The following is a 27,821-nucleotide window of genomic DNA, read 5'->3' as shown; positions in this document are numbered from 1 at the left end:
CAGCCTAGAATTTCTATCTTTGGTATGTTAAAGAAGAAAATGTTCTTTGGGGAGAGAGATTGTACCCTTGTAGACACCTTGCTGACATTGGTTTTGTTGATACACTGTCCTGAGTTTTAGGCCTGAGAGGCGACTTTGGTTTGCCGAAATATTCTGCAACAGGTATTGTCATCTTATTTCTTCTTATAACTATTGGAGGCTTGTGCTCAACCTCTGAAATAAAAAAAAAAGTCTAAGTAAGACCATAATTGATAAATTAAATGTAACTTCTGCTGTTTTAAGTAGCAAATGACAAAAAATGATACGAAGTTTGGGTGAGCCAAATACACCCAAAATTCCTCAAATAATCTATTCTAACCTTTCATATTATCTATTCATCTTTAATGAGTTATTTGTTTATAAGATGCAGATATGTTCTTCACTCTTAGAATCAAACATTATTATGGCAGGAATGAATTAGGGTCTGCTCATCTTTAAGGAGTTATTTGTTCTATAACATGTACACATGTTCTTTACTCTTAAAATCAAACATTATTTTTGTAGACATGAATTAGGGTTATTGATGGGCACAATGGGACCAGTGGGAGAAACGAGAAGGATCTATGGTCCTGATAGACAAAAAAAAAAGTAAACAAGCAGGTTAAAATGAGTTATTTGTACTTAATGAGACCTTCCAAGGCCTACATGGTCACACACCCAAGGAGGAATAAGGATTTGGGGAGATGCTAAATATCAACACTGGAGACAAAGGGACATGATTTAGGGATTCTTATATGAAAATTTTTCAAATATCTAGACAGGGTAAAATATATTTGGGGCCAACAGGTAAGAGATAAAATTGAGTAATAGAAACATCACTGTCAGGATTTTGCATTCCTAGGGTGAAGAGTTTGGTAAGAGAAGACAGATACAATATACAGTCCTTGGAGTGTCAGAATAACGGGTATTTTCTAATTTCTAAATTATACTTACTATTGTGTATATATACACAATATACAGCATAACCAGCCCCTGGGTTGGTTAACTCCAGCAGAAACTGCTTGGGTCTAGAGTGAACTCCAGAAACTCTTAATTGATTACTGCATCATTGCTAGCATAAGGGGAGTTTGTTTGTGGTTAGTAGACATACTTCATAGTCTTTGCTCTGTAGCAGGGGCATCAAACTCATTTTCACGGGGGGGCCACATCAGCCTTGTGGTTGCCCTCAAAGGGCCAAATGTAATTTTAGGACTGTATAAATGTAACCACTCAACAGTTAAGTGAGAGCTCAGCGCTGCCGCAGGGTAGCAACAAGGTGCTGGGCCAGATGAAACAAGGTGGAGGGCGGATTCGGCCCGCGGGCCTTGTGTTTGCCATCTCTGCTCTATAGTCATGGTTGCTGTGCTTGTTTTAAGGTTAGGACCTACCAATCTCACAGGCTATTTTTCAGTTGGGCTATTCTGGACCAACATAAGACTTTCTAAAATTCTTGATTCTTTTTGGCCCAAATTGTGGGCTGGGGTTGGGGCTTGGTTTCTGGTAGGGACACAAAACTGATCCTCTCTTGAATTTCAATTGACTCATGGGGCATTGCTGGCTGCTTGCTGTTTTTTACTGTTTCCTTTGGTTGACTTTGTTTCTAGGGAAAATCATTTGGCTCAATGGCAGTTAAGCTGTGAAGAAGCAAAACTCTGAGATCATTGTCTGTCTGTTAAGTCAATGCAAGGCTTCTGTCGCTGGACTGTCATGACGGAACCTGTACTTCCCTGTGTCCTGTCTTGCTTCTCAAAGAGTGCCTGTCCCTGATGAGCCACTTTACCTTCCAATGCAAAGCTAAATTTATATCAAATTTATCTCTGTGAGAGATTCAGCAGAAGCTGCCCTTCAGAGTAGCTGGAAATCTCTATTGTATTTTGCTGCACTTAAAACAATGGCCCCTTAATATCTGTGTCCTTGACTAGTTAGATACTCACTGGGTTCCTTATAACAACTCAGTAATTATCACAAACTGTACTTAACCTTTTGGCACCGCCTTATTTTCTTCAGATCCTTGACTTGACACTCTAAATCAATTGGAGAAAGAGAAAATGAAATTCACAGATAGAAACAAGCATTTTCTATAGACTGCATATTATCGTGTAAGCTAAGTATGTATATCTTCAATATGCTATTCCAATTCTTTGTTTTTCAGAGTAGACAGTATTAAATGTTTTTTCCAATGGAAAATTCTTCTGACTTTGAGTAAATATCTAAACAGTACATCATACTCACTAAGGTAGAGACCCTATCTCCCAGTTTCTAATTTTATGGAAGCTTTAAGGTGGAGACAAATTGCAATGCTACAAAATTCTCCTCTATATTAATACTTTTTAAAGTGAGCTATTATGTGTTTTGAATACTATTTTTTTCTGAATTTAAGCATTCCTCAACTTTTAATTTTAAAGCAACAAGATTTTCTCTCCTAGCTTAAATAATATCTTACCACATTCTTTCACCATGATGTTATGCATAAATATTCATTTTGTTCTGTCATAGGAAGAATTTTCCCTGCAGTATTTCCAATTTTCTTAATAGTTATTTTAGTTCCCTCTGACAACTCCCAGGAGTATGTCAAAGATAATTAAGTGAAGCAATTTAATTTTGCATTGTTCTATATAAAAAAGTGGTACGTCTATGGTAGAAATTTAACAAAACATATAACAACAATACAATTTCAATTTCCTTTATAGCTATTTAGGTAAACTAAAACCAACAGCACCATATTTTCTTAGATTTCTGAGTATCTACTCTTGCTTTGCCCTTACTGGAAAGGGGAGTTTCCTCAAAAAGAAAAGTTATTGGGTAAGGAAGACACAGCCCCTGCAAAAATGCTCTGAAAAAATAGAATTTAGAATGGTTCTCATCATAAACACGAAAAGATAAAAACCAAATGCACATTGCTGTCATTACTGAATAAAGAGGAATTAAGACCTCAGCATGTTTTGAAAGGCAATGAAAAGAGAATCCAAGTCTTTAAGTACCATATGCCCTCTGGGTGGCCTTTCTGTCTAATTACCTGGTCAGCTGATGTCCTTCGTTACAACTGGCCAGCACTTTCGAGTTCATGGCTGAGTCTGAGGGCGGTTTAACTTTGGTTGGCTTCCCAGTCACTGCTGCTGGTTCTGCCGAGATGTTTCTTCTTTGCGGATGAGGACGAGGACCAGCCAGCAAGTTTATCTCCGCCAGCTCAGCATGAATCAAGGCTGAGACCCACTCTTTTTCTGATTTAACAAAAAGGGTGGGAGGGGTACGAAGGTTGTAATTATCATTGTCTAGAAATACTGAATTAGTTTTTTACATCCAGCACTCCAGTGTAAAAGCCTGGTGATCTGTTTTCTGAGGAGGCACCTATGTGTGAGTCAAGGTTTCTGCAAAAAAGTTGCTTCACAGCATCCTAGCTTCCGTTGACCTGTGATATTGTGGAGTACTCAGAGTAGTTACCTCACTGAGGTACTTGTCCATCAGTGGCAGTGGAATAGTTTTCAAATACTGAGTACAAAACTCAGCCTTACAGGCCACTGCCAAATGAACAAAGAAACGAAAAACAAATTCTACCTATAAAAAATAGTAAGTACAGCCCTGGCCAGGTAGCTCAGTTGGTTAAGCATTGTCTTCGTATGCCAGGGTTGCAGTTTTGATCTTTGGTCAAGGAACATGCAAGAATCAACCAATGAGTGCATGAAAAAGTAGAACAGCAAATTGATGTTTCTCTCTCTCTGTCTCTCTTTGTCTCTCTTTCTCTCTTCCTCTCTCTCAAAAATCAGTAAAAAAAAAAATAAGTACAATATAATCTCATTAAATACAGACTGATACAGTTAAATAATATAAATACAGTTAAATAATAGTTACAAGCTTACCTAGAAAGATATACACTATTCACTGAAATGATGTCTGTGATGATTTTATTTATTATTATTGTTTTATTTTTTCTGATTCTTTACCCCCTCCCCACCACCACAGTAAGCACTTATTTCTTGTGTAATTTTTTGTTATATTCTTAAAAAGGAAGAAATATAAAGAATAACTAAAGACTTCTTGAACCAAAATAGTTCTCAATTGCCTGCCAAGTAGTCTTGAATTCCTGGGATAAGGAACTGTTTACAGAATGCTCCCACTTAAAGCATTATTCTGTTCTTGGCACATTGGTATTCCCTAACTTTCACTAGTGCACTGGTTCTCAAAGAGTTGTCCCCAAACCAGCATGATTACCAGCATCATCACCTTAACTGGGAACTTGGTAGAAATGCAAATTCTCAGGTTCCACCCATCTCAGAAGTTTGGCCTCAGTCAATCTGATGACCAGCTAGGTTTAAGGAGAGGATAGCTGTGCCATGCTATTTATGGTTATCCCATTAAGACTGGCACCTGTTTTCGTGGAACAGGTCAAGAAGGGCCTAAAGGAAGCTAGTGATGATTTTGGTGGGGAATTGGAACTTGGAAGGCCATGCTACTGCCATCCACACCACAGGTAGAAACAGGCTTTGCAGTAGTCTCACCTTTTGAACTTGCATGAAGCAGCCACTGCAGAACTTCTGCCAGAGAATCAGTACGTAAAATGTTACAGAGCTTTGCCAGAATCTGACAGGGAATATTAGAGTCACATAGTGAGCAAAAAAATGGTGCAGGCTTATTAAATTCCCTTTACTTTCTCCACAGTCTTATCTTCCCAAATGTCACTCTGTATACAGTGCTCAATTATATCAATTTGGATTTCAGTTTGGGAGCCAGTGGAATCTTTGGAAAACATCTCCAGAACAAGTAGTAATAGTTTAGGTTAGGTGACGTGGTTTTCCTTGTTTTGTCTGTTCAATACCAAAATTATCCGGAGGAACCATTCATTCTTTTCTTCTCATGGGAAATTGATCCTTTCCCTCTGTACCATGGGGTTTTAATGGGGATCTTCCAGTCATAGAACTGTCCCCCCGCATTGGTACTGCTCCTCTCTATAGTGGGAGAATCTAGCTGAATTCATCATTGTTCCTCAGTTCCCTGAACACAGTGATTGGCCCAGTGGGACAGGAATCTAATGCCCTTTGTCAGTCAGAACCCTTCTTTGACAATTTTTAAGTGGTGCTAAGGGCTAAAATGTTGATGATGAGATAAATCTATGAATAACTAATTCTAATAAAAAATGGACTATAATAAGCTTTAAAGTGCAAAGTAGTAAACACATGTAATGATGTTTCCATTTTGACCCTAAACTCCATCTGCTGGAATATAGATATATCTGAAATTCTTACCTGTCTCCTGAACTTCAGTCCTATACAACCATCAGCCTACTAGGTGTATCTTCTTAGATATTCTACAGTTACTTTGACATAAAATACCTAAAACTAAACCTCCATCTTTCTCTTCCTAAAACTTGTACCAGGTTCCCCTGTCTCAGCAGATAGCACCAGCATATATTGAATGTATGTTCACGCCAGAACCTGGGATTCATCCTGAGCAACTCCCTTGCCTTTTTCTATAATATACTGCCAAACAACGAGTTCAGTAAATCCTTCTAAATATGTCTCAATTTCTCCATCTCCATTGGCACAGGCTTGACCCAGTCTAAACCATCAATTCTTCCTTGAGCTACTGCAGCATCTTTTTTTCCTAGTTTCTCTGCCTAAAATCTTTTTTAAAAATACTTTTAATTCAACAAATATTTGTGTCATTGGTCCAGATGCTGAAGATATAGAATTGAAATTAAAGGGCAGAAAAATCCGCTGCCCTTTATTGAGCTTTGTTATATTATTAAGATTCTTGTCCTCAATAATGCCCTATCCTGAACACAGCAAATTAAATTTGTTCCTAATTTCACAATAAATCAATGGCCATGGCAAAAATAGAAAAAAGAACCCCTTGGTATTCTCTAGGCCACTCTGCTCAAATTGTATTTTCATCCATATGTTGATTGTATATTACTCCCAGCTGCTTTAACTCATAGATCACTCATCGATCAACTTAGAATATAATTATCCTTCTAGTGAGAGGAAGGAGAATATGCCCTGCTAGGAAGCCTCCTGCTTTCTTTTCATTGAGTTTTGTTTTGGAAGGTAGTAAATATATTGGCAGGTGAGGCTGATCTGTTGAAACTTAATTTGGGAATTTGAGAGTGAAGGTCTAGAGTAGCCCCTACCATGGGGCTAGAGTACCCCACTCTTTTAAGGTTTGACCTTTCCGTTGGTCTCAACTAAATTCCTGGTATATTCAGCAAGGTCTCTTCAGTCTGGCACATCAGAAGTCCAGCATCAATAAGCAATGTGCTACTTCCCATTAGCTTCCTTCTGCCAGGTCTCAGAACCTCATCCTCTGCCTGTACAGCTTATATCAGACCAAAGACTCAAGAAACCCAATACAGATATTTGGAGGTCATTCTCTACACAGATTCCTCTTCTTCAGAATCTTAATTTGCAAATTCCAGCCACGTCAGCATCCCCCAAACCTAGACTCTGTTTTCTCTACCTGATGAAGCTGTTACTCTGTTTGGGCTCTACTTTTCTGTGCCATGATTAGGAATGTGCCCCCAACAGAAATGCAGAAATCATCCCATTTGTTTTCTTTTCCTCAGTGGTCACTGCCTGTTACCCAATGCCTAAAAACAGTCTCTTTATATAATTTTCCCAGTTATATGGTTGTTTACAGTAGGAGGCTAAATCTTGAACCTCATCTATCATTTTGGAAGCAGAGTACCTTGCCAGTAATTTTGCTTCCTCCCCCCAAATTAATTCTGCACATTTTATCTACTGTAATTTTTCTAAAGTGCAACTCTGATCATGTAATTCTTGTACTTACAAAGTAATTCAGTATCACTTACTGCTGAAAATTCTTCACTGACTTTCCACAGCCTTTGTGATGAAATCTGAACACTTCAATATGACTTATAAAGTACTTTATTATTTAGCCTCTATGCTTAGTCGCCAATCCCATCTCTGGCAATGTTCTCCCTGCATTCTCTGCAACAGCCTTATTAATTGATCTTAGTTCATTGAATAAACAGTGTTCTCACTTCTTAACCTTTAGGAAGAGGTTCTCTTAGCTGGGAATGACCTGTTCCATATTTCTCTTTTTCTCCTAATTGCATCGTAAACATTCTTTAGGTTTCTTTCTTCTGAAGCCTCTCTTAGTTCTAAACTCTCCCCCTATCTGATCTTACAACACCTGTACAGTCCTTCTCATGAGCTCTGTGAATGAAGGAACCAAGTTCACTTGCTTTTTTCCATTAGCTGGCTCTAGTAGTGCTTAGTTGTCTTTAACTTCATTCAAAACAATTTCATTAGATTGTACTGTGACAGCTGTCATATCAGCATGCATTTAAAAAATGTCAAAATTGGTGACTTTTTATGTAGCTATTTTAATATTGAAGATGGAAGAAAATAAGCAACATTTTCAGGACATTATATGCTTTATAATTTGAAGAAAGATAAAAATGCAGCTGAAATGCAAAAAAATTATGCATTGTATAGAGAAGGTGCTGTGACTGATTAAATGTGTCAGAAGTGGTCTGCAAAGTTTTGTGCTGGAGATTTCTCACTGGACGATGCTCCAGAGTTGGGTAGACCAGTTGAAGTTGATAGGGATCAAACTGAGACATTAATTGAGAACAATCAATGTTATACCATGCAAGAGATAACTGACATTCCAAATATCCAAATCAAGCACTGAAAAATCATTTGCACCAGCTTGGTTATGTTAATTTGTTTGATGTTTGGGTTCTACATAAGTTAAGCGAACAAAAACTCCTTGACCATATTTCTGCATATGATTCTCTACTTAAATGTAATGGAAACATTCTGGTTTTAAAACAAATTGTGAGAGACAATGAAAAGTAGATACTTTACAATAATGTGGAATGGAAGAGATCGTGAGGCAAGCAAAATGAACCACCACCAACCACACCAAAGGCCGGTCTTCATTCAAAGAAAGTGATGTGTGTATGGTGGGATTGGAAGGGAGTCTTCTATTATGAGCTTTTTCTGGAAAACCAAATGATTAATTCCAAGAAGTACTTCTCCCGTTTAGACCAACTGAGAGCAACACTCAATGAAAATTGTCCGGAATTAGTCAACAGAAAATGCATAATCTTCCATCAAAGCAAGATCACATGTTTCTTTGATGACCAGGAGAAAACTGTTACAGCTTGGCTGGGAAGTTCTGATTCATCCACCCTAGTCACCAGCCATTGCACCTTCGGATATCCATTTATTTCAGTCTTTACCAAAATTCTCTTAACGGAAAAAATTTCAATTCCCTGGAAGACTGCAAAAGGCATGGAACAGTTCTTTGCTCAAAAAGATAAACAGTTTTGGGAAGATAGAATTATGAAATTGTCTGAAAGATGGCAGAAGGTAGTGGAACAAATGGTGAATATGTGGTTCAATAAAGTTATTGGTGAAAACGGAAAACCAAATGAACTTTTTGGCCAGCCAATATTTCTATAAATTAAAGATCTTTAGGAGGAATGCTAAAAATGACATCCTACTAGATATAGAAGTCTGTTTTCATTAAAGTAATAATTGTGAAACTGTATACTTTTCCATGCTCACCCTAGCACAAACATAGCTTGATTTCACAACCCATTCAGGGTTACCAGACTGAAGAGGAGGAAACTGGAATATAATTCAGATATTTGGTAGAATGCATGGAAGGATGGGATACCACCAAGATGAGCCCTATTTTTAGAACTCTTTTATGCAAGCCACAAAAAAAATTAATGACCTGTTTTCACACTTAACTTCTTCTCCTTTAATTTATTAACAAATAGTCAACAATTACTTGCTGAAATGCCATGTTATGTATGTCAGCTAATATTTGTTAGCAAAGTGGTGAGTGCTGAGGAATCAGTTTGAACAAGTAGACAAGTTCCCCTCCTTCAAAGAGTTCACATCTTAGTGGATTTTGTAGCAACTGATGTCCAGTTCAATCAATACCTGTAAGGTGTAAGATGCTTTTGAGACAAAGACTCTTTAATAGATATCCCCAAGGCCATCTTTAATAGATGTGCCCTAGGAAGCAAGACAGCCTTATTAAGACTGCACTCAGCTTATGGTTTAGTTGAGTCAAGGGACTATGTGGTTAGCTGATTTTCTACAATTCCACTTTGATCTTGATAGAGCTTTTTAATTTATGCATTCAACACTCAATAAATAATTATTTAATAATTACTAGGTACCTAGCACTTATCCAGGCACTGAAGATAAAGCAATAACCAAGATAGACAAGTATACGATCTCATGACTTAAATTTTAGAGTATGTGAGGTGGGGAGGCAGAGACAATATTGAAAAAAACCATATGAACATATCAGATATGACATGATTTATGAAAAAAATATCAAAGGGTAATAGGATGGGGAGTGACTGGGTAAGCTACCTTAGATTGAGTGGTCGGGGAAAGCACTTCTGAGTAAGTGGTATTTAACCTGAAACTTTAATGACTGGAAGGTGACCACTGAACGGATTAAAGAGAAGAGAATTCCTGGCAGGGGACAACCCCTCAGGGAGGGAATGAGGTGGAAAGTGATTCTGGAGTCTCTGTACTGTAAAGTCTTTAGCCAGAATCATCAGGAAATCATGTATAAACACAAGACATATCTGTAGATATTCTCCCTTCTTGTCCTCCTTTCTTTTTATTCTCTTTCACAATTTTGTTTTCAACATTAAGTATTATACCCACTGACACAGTTATCCTTTACCTTTAACATAGTTCCTTATCAGGATTATTCAATAACAGCCCTTACAATATGCTCTGTTATCTACAATTTCTACTACTAATACTTATTTAAAAATTCTATCAGAGTCAGCATTACAGTATTTTGACCCTTAATTCATTGTAGTGGGTCTTAAAGTGAGGAAAGGTGGAGGTTACTGAAAGCATCTAAGGAAAGTAAACAAAGAATGGCAGAGACAACTATTAGCTGATTGGTTTACTCATAATATGTCATTCTCAGAAATAACTTAAGATGGAGAGAAACATCCAGTAGTCTGATATGACATATTACTATTACTATAACTAAGTTTATAACCTCAGGCAGATATAGTGTTTCTCAAGCATTAGAAAGATGACAAAGACAGACATGGGAAAAATAGGGCCAAGGTTTGGCAAATGCCAAGCTTTTCATTATGTCTAAATCAAACGTTCTGGTTTGGGGTTTTTTGCTTTTGTTTCTGTTTTTGTTTTTGTTTTTAAACAGTGACAGGATTCCAGGGAGAAGTAAGACTGCAAATAAAAATAGGATCAGGCCCCAGATTTCAGGCTAAGTGGTTTTAAAGTAATTCAGTTGTCAAAGGGGAACCGAAGAGTTTTAAGGATGCTAAGTGATGTGATTGTGTTTGTTTGTTCATTCTGTACCCAAGTTATGGATTAACTAAATCCGCCCCTTACTTTGATTTCCTGATCCAGGTAGTTTGGTATGCATACGGTGTTCCCTTTGACATTAGGCTTGGTACTCATCACTTCTGAAGAACAAGATCCAGCAGTAGAGCATGTTTTTGGAGGTGAGGGTGGATTATTTACTTTAATTTCTTCCTAAATCAAAGATACAATGTAATCAATATGCATTTGCACCCACTTATATTTTGTATAAAAATGAAATGTAAAATGAATGAGAAATATTGTAGCTAAATGAGACATATACATAAAAGCAAGAAGAGGTTAGTTTTAATTCTCCCTAATATCTAATTTTCAAATGTTTGCATTTAGAGACAGAACAAATAGTAATACATTATTTACTTTTGTGAAACCACTTTAAACCCTTCGCTGAACATCAACATAGTAATTTTTAAATGTTTAATGTATAACTTTTACTTACATTGCTGCTTCATATAACAACCAACTCATGATACATAATAAGATTTTCTGTTGAGTTGGGCATATTCTCTTTTATGATTGGAAAAGACAGTTGAGAGGTTTTATGGTGTTTCTGTAAAGAGTGAACTGCTGTCCCTTTGCTCTGCTAAATGTCAGCTGAAAGCTGCAGAATCAGAAAGGTAAACAATTACTTCCCTTGATTAGTTGGAAAAGAAAATAGAAAGCGTATTTTCTTGTTTTGGGAGATGAAATATTCTGTTAGAAATTTTTAAATAAGTGTGTAAGAACTTTAAGTCCAAGAAAACTTATAGATCTTTGTGCCTATTCCAAGAAAGGTTTAACCTTCAGAAGCGAGTGATATATAAAAACACACATGAACTGGTGGCTGAATATGTCAGCAGCTGGGGCCTGTGATGACTGGGCTTGAGTGAACTATGTTTAACTGTTAGCATTTACTGAAAATAAAGCTGCAATGTAGTTAGATGCATTTGTTTCTTAAAGTTTATCATGTAGAATTCTAGTTTGGGGGAATAGCAATATACATATTTGGTTTAACCCTCCCACTGAACACACCTAAAGAGATACATTAAAATTAAAAAGTAATAATAATATCAGTGAATGAATAAACTAGGATTAATAGGTTACAAGTGAAAGGAAAGTAAGAAGTTTGAAGTATAACTGGTGCAATAGCCATTTTTTTAGGCCATTGATCCTGGAGAATGAGAACTTTCCTTTTGACTTAAAGGTCCTGAAAAAAGGGGACCCAAATTTCAGGACCTGAATAAGAGCCACCCAAGGGCTCTGCTCTTAAGGTGAAGGTGACCTAGAAATGTAATAGTCCCTGAAGAAATAAAGCCTGAGATCAAGGTTTGAACTTGTTTAAAATTGATCTAGGCTTACAGCCTCTGAGTTCCTATCAAAGCAAACACAAATTCTCTCTGGAAGAAAATGCATTTACATTGGCTTCAGATTCCCACAAATAATTTTTCATAAATAATATCCAGCAACTGAGCTGTGACTCAACAAGAAATTATAATGCTATTAGAAAAAAAATTAATACTACTGAAAATGTTACATGGCAATAATTATGAAAGCAGCTAAAGCAATTCTCAGAGGGGAATTTATAGCTTTAAAATATATATACTGGAAAGATAAAAGAAGTTAAGCAAAGAACAATAAGATATATATGTGAATGGAAAGAGAAAAAAATAGAAATCAACAAAAGAGAAAAAATATTCAAAAGACTTCTAGCCAAGATGGAGGCATAGGTAGACACACCGTACCTCCTCACACAACCAAAAGAAGGACAACAACAAATTTAAAAACAAAAAACAACCAGAACTGCCAGAAAATCAAAGTGTATGGAAGTCTGACAACCAAGGAGATAAAGAAGAAACATTCATCCAGACCAGTAGGAGGGACAGAGATGGGCAGCTGGGTGGAGATGACTCGCAGCAAGGCAGCGGCTGGAGGACTGGGATGGGCAAGGCAGTAGCTGGTGGACCAGCAAGGTGATGAATTGCAGACTCCGTGGTCCCACATTCGAGTGCAGATAAACCGGGAGGAACAATTGGGGAGCAAGACAGACCACGCAACCCAGGGTCCCAGTGTGGGGGAAATAAAGCCTCATACCTCTGACTGAAAACACCTGTGGGGGTTGAGGCGGCAGCAGGAGAAACTTCCAGCCTCACAGGAGAGTTCATTGGAGAGACCCACAGGGTCCTACAATATACACAAACCCACACACCCAGGAATCAGCACCAGAAGGGCCCAATTTGATTGTGGGTAGCAGGGGAAGTGACTGAAAACAGGCAGAGAACGCAGCAAGCAACACTGGTCCCTCTGGGACCCCTCCCCCACATATAGCATCACAACGCAGCGCCATGGGTTGCCCCACCCTGGTGAACACCTCAGGCTCCAGTATAGGTACAGGTACATAACAGGTGTACCGAGACAAAAAAAAAAAAAAATGGGCCAAATGAAAGAACAGATCAAAGCTCCAGAAGAAATACAACTAAGCAACAAAGAGATAGCCAACCTACCAGATGCACAGTTCAAAACTCTAGTAATCAAGATGCTCACAGAATTGGTTGAATATAGTCACAAATTAAATGAAAAAATGAAGGCTATGAAAAGTGAAATAAAGGAAAATGTATAGGGAACCAACAGTGATGGGAAGGAAACTGAGGCTCAAATTAATGCTGTGAACCAGAAGGAAGAAATAAACATTCACCCAGAACAGAATGAAGAAACAAGAACTCAAAAAAATGAGGAGAGGCTTAGGAACCTCCAGGACATCTTTAAACGTTCTAACATCTGAATCATAGGGGTACCAGAAGGAGAAGAGGAAGAGCAAGAAGTTGAAAACTTATTTGAACAAATAATGGAGAACTTCCCCAATCTGGCAAAAGAAATAGACTTCCAGGAAGTCCAGGAAGCTCAGAGAGTCCCAAAGAAGTTGGACCCAAGGAGGAACATAACAAGGAACATCATAATTACATTAGCCAAGATTAAAGAGAAGGAGAGAATCTTAAAAGCAGCAAGAAAAAACGAGACAGTTACCTACAAAGGAGTGCCCATAAGACTGTCAGCTGATTTCTCAAAAGAAACCTTGCAGGCAAGAAGGGGCTGGAAAGAAGTATTCAATCATAAAAGCCAAGGACCTACATCCAAGATTACTCTATCCAGCAAAGCTATCATTTAGAATGGAAGGGAAGATAAAGTGCTTCCCATATAAGGTCAAGTTAAAGGAGTTCATCATCACCAAGCCCTTATTATATGAAATGTTAAAGGGACTTATCTAAGAAAAAGAAGATAAGAAATATGAACAGTAAAATGACAGCAAACTCACAGTTATTAACAACCACACCTAAAACAAAAACAAAAACAAACTAAGCAAACAACTAGAACAGGAACAGAATCACAGAAATGGAGATCACATGGAGGGTTATCAGTGGGGGAGTGGGAGGGGGAGAGAGGGGGAAAAGGTACAAAGAATAAGTAGCATAAATGGTAGGTAGAAGATAGACAGGGGGAGGTTAAGGATAGTGTAGGAAATGTAGAAGCCAAAGAACAGATATATATGACCTATGGTCATGAATTAAAGGGGGGGAATGCAGGTGGAAGGGGGTGTGCAGGGCAGAGGGGAATAAAAGGGGGAAAATGGGACAACTGTAATAGCATAATCAATAAAATATATTTTAAAAAAGAAAATATTCAACATAGAAGATAAACAATTCAAAAATTATTTCTTTGATATGCTAATAAAATTGATAAACTATTGAAACTGATCAAGAAAAAGATACACCTTAACAAAATACATGTAAAAAGTATATGTCTAACAGATCTGGCAGATATTTTTTAAAATATGAGGGCATTATATAATATTGTTGATAGATTTGAATGTTTATATGAAATTAATAATTTTTTAGAAAAAGAATATGTTGCCAAAATCAATTCAAGAAGCAATAGAAACCTGAACAATGCTATAACAAAATAAATTTCAAACCAAGGAATGTTATCAGAATTGAAGATGATAATTTGATTAAAGTTTCATTTAATCAAGAGGAAATAACAAATCTTAAAGTTATAGTCCTAATAAAATAGTTTTAAGTGACATGACTAAAAACTGATAGAAATGAAAACATATAGAAATCCACAATTATAGTCAGAGATTTCAAGACCTCTCTCAATAATTCATAGAAAAAGTAGACAGCAAGTCAGTAATGCCACAGAAAACTTGAATGAGAGTATCAACCAATTTGACCTAATTGTTTTTTGCTTCCATTAAGATGACTTTCTTTTTAAAGTTTAAAACATTTATATTTATTTTTTGTTTTATTTTTTTTCCATCAACGTTCATTCCCCATACCCTCTTCTACCTCTACCCACCCCCACCTCCACTCACCCCACTGCCCCCCACAATCGCCACACTGTTAAGTTACATTCTACCCAACAACAGTAGAGTGAACATTCTTTTTCATGGGCTCATGGAAAATTTATCGAGGCCAACCATGTTCTGGGCCTGGTAACAAATCTCAATAATTTTATAAAGTTTAAAAGTGTTCTGGGCAAGGAGCAGTTAGCTGGTGTAGATATCTATGTCCCTGTGAAGGTGGTGTTCACATGGCCCATATTTATGCCAGTTCTTCTCTGAAGTCCTGTTGGCCTATTACCAGAAATACATGAATGGGGTTTACAAGGAGATCAAGGACATTCGCACACAGTACGGATAAATCCTCCTGTTAGCTGATCCCCATAACTGTGAATTTAAAAAGCTCAGAGGCTCTGGTGCTCACTACCAGAAATCCTACTGATAGAATTTCATGAGGATCAGGCTTCACCTTTATAATAAACAATGACTGTGGGATTTAAGGTTTCAAGAAAAGTATATTCTCTGGCCACAGTGAAATTAAATTGGAAATCAAGCACATAGAGATATCTTAAAAATACTCAAGTATTTGGAAATTAAATAACAATTTTGAGTAAGTCATGGGTAAAAGAAGAAATTAAAAAGGAAATTAGGAAGTGTCTTGAACAGAATGATAATGAAAATTTCACATCATAAAATTTGGGGATACAGCGAAGGCAGTAAAGAAAAAACCTCAAATCAATGATTTAAGCTTTCATCTAATATAGATACAAGCCAAAATCAATAAAATAGAAACAGAAAAACAAAGCAGTGGAGATCATCGACGACATGAAAAACTGATTCTTTAAGAACAATAAAAACTCATAAACCTCTATCAACATAAATCAGGAAGAAAAGATCATATAATCATTAAAAGGATATTTTATGAATGACTTTATACAATAACTTAGATGAAATGGACAAATTTCTTTAAAAACATAATCTACCAAAGCTCACTAAAGAAGAACTAGGTAACCTGAATAGCCTATATCTATGAAAATAAGAAATTGAATTCGTAGTTAAAAATCTTTGCTTAAAGAAAACTCCAGCCCTGATGGCTTCACTGACAAATTCTACTAAACTTTTAAGGAAAAAATAATACTAATTCTACATAAAAGCTCCCAGAATATGAAAGAGGAGTTGCCCACTTATTCTATGCAAGCCAGTATTATGCTGATACCAAAGCCAGAAAAGACATTACAGGTAAACTGCAAACAAATATTCCTACTGAACATAAGAATGCTAAACAATATCATAGGAAATTATATAAAAAGGATAACATATCATGACCAAGTTGGGTGTTTCCCAGGAATGCAAGGGTAGTTTAACTTTGGATATTATGTAGTTTAACATTTGAAAGCCGGCCAATGTAATTCAGTCTATTAACAGACTAAAAAAGGAAGATCACAGGGTCATCTGAAATAGATGCAGAAAAAGCACGTGGCAAAATTCATCTCCCATTTCTGATTTAAAAGAAAAAAGAAACTCTTAGAACATGGAATGCTCTAGGAATGGAAAGGAATCTCCTCAACCATACAAAGGACATTTATGAATGAAGTCAATTAACATTATACTTAATGGTGAAAGTCTGAAAGCTTTCCCCCAGCGGTTTAGGTAGGTTAAGGATGTCTGCTCTCATCAGTTCCATTCAACATGGCACTAGAGTTTCTAGCCATTGCAATAAGGCACGATAGAGGGAGAAATAGCACGTGCATTTGAAACTATAACAGAAGAATTTAAAGTCTGGGCTTATCAAAATTATAAATTCTGCTTCTTCAAAGATATTGTTACAAAAAAGGAAGCCTCAGACTGTACAAAAATATTTTCAAGATATATATGTGACAAAAGATTTATAACTGGAGTTTATAAAGAACTTTTACAACTTCATAATAAAAAGACAAACAACCCAATTTAAAATGTGGGCAAGAGATTTGAATACACACTTTTCATAAAAAGACATATGGATGGCAAATAAGAACATGAAAAGATGTCAGCCTCATTAGTCATTAGAAATGCACATTAAAGCCACAGCGATACCACTACACACCCACTAGCTTGGATAAAATAAAAATATCGACTGTATTAAGGATGTGGAGGAAAGGAAAATCTTACATACTGCTGGCAGGAATATAAAATGGTACAAAAACTTTGAAAAACAAGTTCAGCAGTTTCTTAAAAATTCAACATATACCTACTATAAGACTGAGTCATTTCATTCCTAGGTATTTACCCGAAGGAAAAGAAAATGTATCTCTATACAAAGACTTGTACACAAATGTTCATGTCAACTTTGTCAAATATTGGAAACAAGCTAAATGTCTATCAACAGGTGAACAGATGAACAAATTGTGGGAATATTCCTCAGCAATAAAAAGAAATGAATTATCCTTTTTATTGGCACATAACAACATGGATGAATCAAAATAATTATGCTAAGTTAAAAAAATGAGATTAAAAAAGAGAACTCACTATATGATTTCATGTATATAAAATCCTAAAAATTGCATGCTAAATCTTTAGTGACAACAGATAAATGTTTGCCCATAGGGGGCACCAAGGTCATGAGAAAACCTTAGGAAGTAATGGATATGTTTATTTTCTTGACGTGGGTGGAGGCTGCCATGGTGTGAGTATATATTTGTCAAAACTCATCAAATTATGCACTTTAAATACAGAGTGAGGCAAAAGTAGGCTCACAGTTGTGAGTACACGAAACAGACTTTATTGTTGTATTATTATTTATGATATTATTTTCCACACAAACAACTGTTAACCTACTTTGCCCCACCTTGTATGTGCATTTTATATCATGTTAATTAAATAAGGCTGTAAAAATATTGTGAAACATGGTATCTTTTCAGAAAAGTATGTGAAGAGGAAAGCGGAGAGAGAATGATAAAAGTCAAACTAAATATGTAGCTGTAAATAGTTGTTTCTTTACCTTTTTAATTACTAAGGGATTCTCACTGGAAGTTTTGAAGCACTCCTGGAGTTTCCTACATGGCTCTGAAATATTGAGGAAAAATATACTTAGATCAAACTGAACATTTTTTTCTGTCACATGCCATATATATCAGTTTCTGAAAGAGATGGGCATACATCTGAACTTTAATTAAGATCAATCCAGGGATCTGTTTAGAAATATTAGAAAACTTGCAGCTAGAATTGTACTACAATAACATAATAAAAGTGTATTTATCTTGTAAAACTAGTTCTATGGCCAGAAGATGATATAAAGAAACACTGCAAAAGCTTTCTTGATCCAGATAAACTTTTTAAAAGGATACATTTCAGTGTAAGACACATTTTCCTCTGGTTCTTGTCCGTATAACTATCACTTTCTCTAGCTACAGTGACCACATGTGCGCTGTTTGCTCCGTAGACAGCGAAGCCGTATGCTGAGTTGTAATTACACTCATTTTATTTCTTGTCTCATCAGTCTCTCAACCCCACCCACTTCGTCTATCTAAATTCCCCTTATCCCCCTAAAACCACTTAAATGTTTGCTTAATTTTTCTTTGCATTAAGTTAAAGATATATTCTAAGTGATGCTATCTTTTATACTGAAGGCATAGTTACTACAGCAATTCTTTTGAAGATGAAAAAATTTTGTGTATATACCCAATAGTAACTGAATTCACTACTTAGAGTAGGGGGAACAAAGTTAGGCATGTGAGTCTATTAAGAGAACTCTTCCAGTACTTGGCTATTGTAAATTGTGCTGCTATGAACATTGGGGTGCACAGATTCTTTTGGATTGGTGTTTCAGGGCGGGGGTGGGGGGTGGGGGCGGGGATAGTGGGAAGAGGGTATTACAGGAACTACTATAAAGGACACATGGACAAAACCAAGGGGGAGGGTGGAGAGGGGGGAGGGAGGTGGGTTCACCTGGGGTGGGGTAGAGGGATGGGGAGAAAAGGCATACAACTGTAATTGCATAACAATAAAAAAAAAAAAAAAAAAAAAAAAAAAAAAAAGAGAACTCTTGTGGGAAACAGAAACCACTCTAGCTATTCTAAACAAAAGTAATACAGAGAACTGCTTGTTTCTAATGTCACCATAAGGGGCGGAACAGTGAAGTCTGGTTTTGATCCTTCACAAATCATTTCGAGAACACTTTGCAGCTGGCCCACCGAGGCAGGCACAGCCTTTATCACAATCAACAAGAAGGGGAGTCAGGAAGTCATGGCTCCTTCAATTGCTGCCACAACATCCAAGAGGCTAAAGCTTAGGGACTGGATCTCTGTTGCAATCAGAAAGCCATCATATCTGCTGACTTTGCCTTTTTGACACCTATAAACCCAGAATCTGAACACTGATACTGTAGCAAAAAACAAACAAAAAGACCATGTCTCCAGTCATGCTTGACAGTAGACATCAACCAAAAAGATCACCTTAGCCCCACGTCTGCAATATAAATTGTACCGGATGGTCACACCTGATTTCCATTAAGGGACCCCTGCAAATGTAATGTTTAAGTTCCTATGTTTCACATTATGAGAAGGAACACTGGGAGGAAGGCGGAATAAGTGGGCTTTGATTCTTCATTGCTAGTGGAAAAGCAGGAATAGGAACTCTTGAATAAAAGATGAAATGAGTCAACAAGCATGAAGACCTTAGAATGGAATCACGTGGTAAGTACCCTATTACTGATCGCTCTTATCATCTCTTAATACATATTTTACCACATTATACCAAATAATTTTCATGTGTCTTGAAACTTTTAGTAGTAGCATGCTATTGTATAGGGCAGGAGAAAGAGAACAGGATATAATTTTTACCATTGAGAATTCCTTATATTTTGCCTTGATCTTTAAGATTTGGCCTTCCTGTGCTTTTTTGTATTAATTTAAGGTGTACAACATAATTGTCTGATGTATGTAATATATTGCAAAATGATTATCACAATAAATTTAGTTAACATCCATTACCTTACATAGTTACAAATTTTTTCTTATGATAAATTTTAGGATCTAAACTCTTAACTTGCAAATATACAGCACAGTACTGTTAATTATAACCGTTATGCTGTACTTTTGATTTATTTTGCTTCATTTCAATTCAGTAAACATTAATTAATTTATTGAACTGTTTATGAAAGACCAGGCACTGTGCTGGAAGCTGGGGAGGTATTGAGAACAGCAAAAATGCAGAGCCTTGACCTTAAGGACTTTGCCATCCCGTGGGGAACATGTACGCTTCAATAGTCGTGAAATTCCATGACTATTGCATTTTCCCAACTCACTTTTTGGCTGAAGTATTTTTCCTATCAATGTTGGTTAAAGATTCATTTTTGGCATCTCTTAACTACTTTTGTAGGAATTATAAATTAGAGCAACACCAAATGTGTGTTGGACATAATTAATTATAATATTTATTAACATTTTTGAACTACTAAATTGAGATCCCATGGGTGAAAATTTTTTATAATGAATACCTATTTCAAACTGAAATTTCATGACCATTTAAAAATCACTGCAGCTATTTTGTCAATCATGTAGATTCCACCTCCTCCACCCCCCAGTAGTTTGCAGGAGGCCTCAGGAAATACCTCATAGTTGAGAGGGACTCACCAGAATGAGGCCGTGGAGGATGCACTTTGACAGCGTTTGGGGCTGGCGAGACTCTTCTGACTGGGCCTTCCAGGGGTGCAGTACTGGGTGGGTTACTGCATTTGGCAGATGGCATTTCATCCTTCTCTAAGTAGTTGAACTGGCCAACACCCGACAATGTTCCCAATGAGTTCTCATCATCATTCACAGTACAGATAGGAACGTTATTCAAACCTAGGTAGTAAGGATAAAGTAGACCTGACTGCCAGATTAGGTGGTTTTCTTTGAGCAATCAGCAATGTCCCACCCAACCAGATGTTACATGTACATAAGGTATCAGACTTCAAATTGCATGGACCAGCAGTAGTCTTTGAAAGTCAGTGTAGCAAATTATATTTGCAATGCATACTTCCTTACAATATTCTGCCATCTTATTAGCTTAAGACCAGGCCCACATCTTTGATCTTGGTTTGAGGGTTAAATGGGGCAGATCTGCCTCTATCCTAGACAGACCGCTTATTTCCCAAGTTTTGATAATGACTACAGAGGAATTATATTAGTCCTCTTCATGAATACCAGATTGAGATGTTTTTTGAAAGCATCAAGAATGTCTTAATGTAGAAAGGCATCTTAACAGACATATACTGGCTCTTCTTTTGTGCTGGCAGGAGGTGAAAATCTGTTGGAGCTAGGACTGGGAGGCAGGGTAACATAGGTTATGCAGGAGGGAAGGAAGGAAAATTTTCTACAAAAGAACCCCTTTCCTCATGTCACAGTTCTGGGTTCATTCCCTTTCCTATAACAGCTCTTTGCTTTTGGTTCAAATATTGATTTATAGACAGACTGTGTTTTCAGTACAATGCTATGTCATGTGGAATTGGATGGCTGAGGAAATGGGGACGTGCAGGCCATTGCTGTATGTTAATCCGTGAATCATGAAAGGTAGTAATAGATGGCTGCTTTGTTTCACAGGAAGCATCCTGACAGTGTCTCATATTTGCCATTCTTCTGAACCTCCCTCTGGTACAATCAATCTACGCCCTTCTTATCTATCTGCTCAGATGACGTCCCAAAGGTCTTTGCTGACAACCCTGTCTGAAATACACCTCAATCACGCTGTATCTCCTTATGCTCTTTTCTTTTTCCCGTACCATTTGTTGCCTGTCATATCCGTTTGCACATTGCTAACCTGAGCTGCCCCGGAATATAAAACTTCATGAGGCATGGATTTTGTCTGCTTCATTTTCTACTCCATTCCAAGCATCTAGAATAGTGCCTACCACAAAGTAGGTGCTCTATGATCATTTGTTAATTTTACCAAACACAAAGCTTTTATTTAATCTAATACTTTGAACTTTACTGATAGTAACTGCTTCCAAATAGAAATGAGAATAACATTTTTGAACATAATATCACCTCATCAATTTCTCTTAAACATCTGGATTAGAGATTGGCCCAAATACATAGTGAAAAATTGATTATCAAATGAAATATATAACACATCAACACAGAGACAATGGAAAAAAATTTCTTGCTGCCTCCTTTAATTATAAAAGATACACACACACACATAAATTATATGTAATACACTATTCCAATTCCACCTATCCAAAAGTTAGAAAAAAACTATAAAAATGTTTGAAGGGTTGAATGGAATGTCATTAAAGTATCTTCAGAGTCAAACAGAACAATATTAAATGATTTAAAACTAGTCACGGAAATGCGAAATTTCATCCAGCAGTGAAGGAAGTTAGCACCAATCTTGGTGGGAGTGTCACTAACTTCCTTGAGTATACAGATCATTAGGAAGTGGAGTGTTTGGCCCAAGAAAGACCAGTTCCTCCTATAGGAAGTCAAGTTTCTGTACCATAGTGGTCATTAAAAAGGGCTCACTTTGTGGGAGAGTGCCAAGTGAGGATTCAAATCTCACATTCCTGCATAATTCTCTGATTGCAACCTCAAGTTGTTGAGAAAGTAACTTAATTTTTTCATCTAAGGTAATTGGTTTAGTTCTTGATGAGTGTCCTTTAGCATTGGGAAGGTGTTAAAGATACAAATGATAAAGTAAGAAAAATACATACTATTCATATTCATGGGTTAAGTTTAGTAAAACCATTGCATATGTGTATTTAAAATATGTATAATATTGAGCTAATTTGGCATATTAGACCAAAAAATTAGCTTTAGAATTACATATTAAAATCTACATCAGAAAATGACTTTACATTGTAAGTAGAAATGTATGAAAATATTAAGTTGATAAATAGTAAAGAAATGCTTTAAATAATATATTTGTCTATATTTATAAGTTTGATTTATTTAACTAACAGGCATTATTTATAGCTTGGTTAGAATTTGCTTTTTAAAGATATAAAAGACTTAAAAATAAATCAAATATATTTGATGAGTAATTGACATTTAAAGTTTTTAAAGGTATTTATTAACTAAGTTTTTAATTGGGACTAAATATTAATCAAAGACTTCCTTTTAGTAATTGTTAAAATTTACTAGATTTATAAGTAAAACAATAAGTTATAAGTTAAATTTTAAAAGTTAAAATAAAGAGGTTTAGAATTGTTAATTTAAAATTTAATTTAAAAATAATAAATAACTGCAAATAATCTTTGTGCACAAAACTCTCCATCAAGAATGTCAAATATTTAATATTAGCATTGTTAGTGCTATAAAAGTATTAGATGCTTACAGCCACCCAGAATTTTGCTCTTTGAAATTAAACTTGATCTTTCTGGAAAAGTGTGGTCCTCCAACTAGTCTACCCTAACTAGTACATGGTACTATAGATTTAGGGCCCTTGTCTAACTCCTCCCTCTCCTTTACTTCCCTTTCAGTACTGCATTTGATCTTGTCACTTTTTCCTATTTCGTTAATTAAGCCACTTCTCTTCATGGCCACTGTCACAGCTCCTTTCTAGGCCACTATTATCCCCTGCTCTAACTACTCCTTTTACAATTTATAGCCTCCTGACTGCTTTACTTCCTTGCTCTCATCCAATCTATTCTCCATAGACAGCCAGAAATATATTAAAATATAAACTTAACTTTTAAAATATCCTCTGAAGGGTTTTTTTTAAAAGGGTTTTTCTTAAAACCCTTCAGAGGCTTCCTATGCACTTAGGATCACATCGTGCATGTTAACACAGGCTAAAATGTTCCCAGTGATGTGACCTCTGCCTCTTAGGACTCATCAGTACCCTCCCACCCTTCCTTATGCGTATGTCACACTGGATTTCTCTAAGTTCCTGGAACACGTTACAAGACCTTTCCTACCTCTGAATTTTCACTCAAACTGTTCCCTCTAGGAAACTCCCCCATATTTGCTGTTTCTCATTTTTTAGATATTGGTGTAAATGTCACTTAAAAGATATATTTCAGGCTCCATATCCTCAATCTAAATTAGATTTCCTTATGGTATATTCTCATATATCCTATATTTTCTTTCAGAGCAATTGTCTTAGGTCACATTATCGGGAAATCGAAGCTGGGATGGAGATTCGTGTGGAGGAAATTTGATGGGGAGTGTTCCTGGGAATAGCATGTATTTATAAGGAGGCCAGGGAAGCAGGATTGGGCAAAAGTTGAACTGCACGATGCAGATACAGTAGAAGCCTCAATCAGTTCTGCAAGGAGCAGTGGATGGCTCTGGAGAGGTCTTAACTCAAGGCAAGTGGGTCAGGCCATCAAGCATTCACTGGTCAAACTCTCATTGTGCATGAGAGCAACTCCCAGAGAGGGACTCAGTGTAAGCCATCAGTGGCTGGCACATCTGGCAGGTGGGAAGATAAAATGCCTTGGTTCTGAAGGCATGATCTTGGTAGGTGGTAGGTGTACCACAGCATTATTGCACCAATAATTATTGCAGCTTATGATTAAATATTTATTTTTATTTGATTAGTATAAAATATCTTTCACTAAACTGTGAGCTCCTTGCAAGTAGGAATTGTGTTTGTTTTGCTCACCACTATTTCCATTTCCCAAGGAATGGCTACCACGTGGAGGTGTTAAATTCTTGTGGAAGGAAAGGAGACAGTTGAAATAACACCCAGATAAAATTGTAGAGCCATTCACAGATTTCAAACAGAATTTATAGCTACCTCAGCCATCCAGTAGTTGTGTGCCCTTGAGCAAGCGATTTTATTAAAAAATTATTTCCAGCTGAATTGCACAAAGTGGAAGTGGAATAGGCCTCACCTGAGGTTGGGAGATCAGTTAAAAGATGGGCTCAATCTCCAAGGAAGAAGGTACGAGGGGGATGGGCAGGGCAGAGAGAAGAGCAGAAAAAATGAAGACTGAACACTGGGGCACAGCAAGAGGAAAGAGCAGATGAGAACAGTTACAGGGTTGTGAGATGATAAACAGGATTCAAGGAGAATGGCAGCTGAGGGACCAGCAGAGACAAATTCCTAGAGGAGATCAGGAAAATGAAGGCCAAGGGGAAGCAAGCAGGTGCTAAAATAAAGAGGTCATAAATGCCCCAGCTATCTGTTGTCTTGGCAAAATCTGAGGGCAGGGTTTCTCGAAACCCACATGAGAAAAACATTTTATTTTATTTTATTTTATTTTATTTTTTAGACTTCTTATTGTTATTGCATTACAGTTGTCTCAATTTTTCCCACTTTGTCCTCCTCACCTAGCTATTTACAATAGCCAAGTGCTGGAAACATTGCATTTTAATTGCAACTTTTTTTTTCTATGAAGGCAAATACTACTAAGTATTCAACTGAGTATAAGTTTTTTCTGATTTCAAATGCTTGAAAGTACTTGATATATCCCTCTCCTATATTTTATTTCACATTCTTCCTTGAATTATCTTATATCTATGATGCAATATAAAACTGCCGGCAAGGGACTGACATTTATGTCTTCAAATCCCCTACCATGCCTACCACAAGGCCTTGCTTATAGTAATATACGTCACAGAAATATATGTTCAACTAATAGAAAATTTTCTTTGGAAATCTTTTGAGGATATGCCTGCTAATTCTATAAATCATAATAACTGGAATTGAAATGAAAAAGAGAAGAGCAGCCAGTTCAGTTTCAAAAAGCAAAATTCAAAATGCCCATGAAGCCTCTAAGCTTCGCACACAGGTCAAATAGACAGTTGCATGTAGAGGTCTAAAGCTGGGAAAAGGAGTCTGAGTCTAGAATACACATTTGAAACTACTTGCCCTATGGAGGGTGTCTGAAACTTGTGATGGGTGAATTTGACTAGGGTGGCAGTAGACTAAAGAGAGAAAATGGCTGAGGCCTGCTCTGTGACAAGCGCCTCTAACATTTACGGCAGAGTTAGCAAAAAGAAAAGCTGGGAAGGAGAAACCACAAAGCTAGGAGGAGAAAAAATTAGGAGTAAATGGTGTTACAGAAACTAAGTTTTAAAATGCAAAAGGAAGAGAGGGAAAGAGGGAAGGGTAGAGGGAAAGATGGAAGATGAAGGAAGTTAGGAAAGGAGAGGGGGAAGGAAGGAGAGAGAGAGAGAGTAAAATACATGCTTCTCCAGGGCTGGTATTTAGCATGTGGATGCTAGCGTGGCCATGCAGCTTGTTAAAAAAATTGAAATACTTTCATGCCATTCAGCCATTTCTGCCCTGACCCCCCTGAGTGGCCCCTTTGGCACCACTCCAGGCCCCTTTCCTAACAAGCGAGTATTCCAAGCATGAATGCTGGCACAGACGGTGCCTGCTTGCCTCTGCTTCGGCCCAGTGCTGGCATCTGGCCCCAATAGTCAATGCCTGTGCCTCAGCAGTGGTTAAACACTGAATAGCTCCCCGTGTTTACCCACGTCACATAGTTCAGGTGTAGAGAAGAGGCACAGATCCTAGGACCTTGAGTCACCTTACCTTTGATGTGGCAGACCCTTCTGGGATGAGGGGTGTGCCTGACTAGAAAACAACTTCCCATTCTAGCCATGCTGTGGCCGCTTTTGCTCTCAAACTGAGAAGCAGACATTGGGGACTTGAGGCTCATGTTCATGGAGTGTTGGTTTCCCCCTCTCCGCTGTTGTTGCCACAGAACGCGCTGGGGTCTACCTTCTTAACCTTGCATCCACTTCCAGAGGTGCTCATACCCTGAAATCACAGAAAGACAGTCATTCTGACAAGGGGTTCCCGACATTTTCTTACATGGCAAACATTTCCCCATCTTCTTTGTTGGTGCTGAATTATTCCTGGTGTCAAGGCAATGTAAGGCTAATTTTCTTTCAGACCAAATTTTTGTAAACATTGAAGTTAATCTACGCATGGGAGGAACAGAAAATTTTTCCCTTAGAAAAATCAAACATTTGTGAGAAACTTACAGTATATTCTATATTTAATTGCACTTAAGGTCACTTTGTTGGCTTTCCAACACAAAAATATATAACATGGTTATTATCAATTTTGATATAGTAAATTAAAATGATAGCTTTAAAATACAATACCCATGAATGTGCTTTACATTAAATTAACTTTAAATAAGTGCCTTTCCTTTTGTACTTTAATAAAATCAGCATGTTAAATTTGTGTCTTCTTCTGAGATGGTAAAATCTGAAGAAGAAAAAAAATCCAATAGCAAAAAGTGATAGTACAAATGATAAACTGGAGAACCTGCGGCATGTTGTTATTTGCAGTATTCAGTAATATTTAATGATATTCCCTCAATCAGTCGGCAATCATTTATTAGACACTTACAGAGGCATAGTCCTAAGGGTAAAAGATGAAGGTATGGTTCTTGGGGAATTCACGATCATTTGGGAAAGAAAATTTCTGCATTAGGAATATAGGAGTTATTTAACCCTTCTTGAAGATGGTATACTGGCCTTGAAATTTAAGAAGGATATTTTTCTAGTGTTTATTGTATATTTCCTGTCTTACATAGAAATTTTATTGATCACAGCAGTATTAGGAAATATACATTTTATTTCTAACCATGGCAGGGAGTTTTTCTGGTCAGAATAATTTGCAGTGTCAAAATATTTCCATATTCTAGAAATTGATTTCAAGAATTTGTTGGGGCAGATATTTTTAGTTCATTATTTTTTTAGACTAGAGAAATCTATATATTCAAGTTTTTCATTGTATATATTCAGAATGTATGGTATAGTAATTACCAGCTCTGTTGCCTTGAAACATTTGATTTTCATAAATTCCAAAATTTTCTAGGCTGAATAAAATACATTTCAATATTTTAAACTCATAAAATATTATTATCTAATAATAAAAATGTTTTCTTATTGTTACTTATGAGTAATAAAAAGGTAGTTCTAACATTGTTTTGAAAATCAGACCTTAGACTTACTTATTCTTCTTTCTGAGATCTTTTGTACAATCATATCAGTAAATTCGTATTTTATCTATATTGTGAGAAAATGGTACAGTAGGCAGCTTGGACAGTGGAAAGGATGCTGAACTGGGATTGAAAAGTGGGATTTATGGTCCCAGCTTTGTTATTAATGAGCAGTGACCATGGATGAACTGCTTTCTTTCCTAGATTTTGACTTGCTCACATGAAACCCATTATGTCATTAGATGTCTGCTAGACTATTTAGCTATTC

At 36.8% G+C, this 27,821-nt stretch overlaps 1 protein-coding gene across 1 annotated transcript; it reads right to left on the bottom strand.

The window, feature by feature from the left end:
- Positions 1 to 13: 13 nt before the first annotated feature.
- On the bottom strand, positions 14 to 26,257 carry C4H4orf17 (chromosome 4 C4orf17 homolog). The gene is made up of 8 exons (XM_024574773.1): positions 26,131 to 26,257; positions 20,295 to 20,507; positions 17,663 to 17,727; positions 10,386 to 10,529; positions 4,515 to 4,596; positions 3,035 to 3,239; positions 1,999 to 2,042; positions 14 to 213 (listed from the first exon to the last, which is right to left on the bottom strand). The coding sequence occupies exons 1-8, from the start codon at positions 26,255 to 26,257 to the stop codon at positions 14 to 16; spliced, it is 1,080 nt and encodes a 359-aa protein (XP_024430541.1).
- Positions 26,258 to 27,821: the final 1,564 nt, after the last annotated feature.

This window comes from Desmodus rotundus, chromosome 4, assembly GCF_022682495.2.
Source record: "Desmodus rotundus isolate HL8 chromosome 4, HLdesRot8A.1, whole genome shotgun sequence".
NCBI classification, from domain to species: Eukaryota; Metazoa; Chordata; class Mammalia; order Chiroptera; family Phyllostomidae; genus Desmodus; species Desmodus rotundus.
This window is presented reverse-complemented; position numbering and strand designations above follow the sequence as displayed.

What these genes read in the sequence shown, in the direction of transcription:
- C4H4orf17 (XM_024574773.1), bottom strand. Translation starts at nt 26,257, where the DNA reads ATGAGCCTCAAGTCCCCAATGTCTGCTTCTCAGTTTGAGAGCAAAAGC. An exon ending in ACCTGGATCAGGAAATCAAA is followed by an intron (nt 4,597 to 10,385) that starts GTAAGGGGCGGA and finishes ATTCCCTGTCAG; the next exon opens with ATTCTGGCAAAGCTCTGTAA. An exon ending in GCTTCATGCAAGTTCAAAAG is followed by an intron (nt 3,240 to 4,514) that starts GTGAGACTACTG and finishes TTGTTAAATCAG; the next exon opens with AAAAAGAGTGGGTCTCAGCC.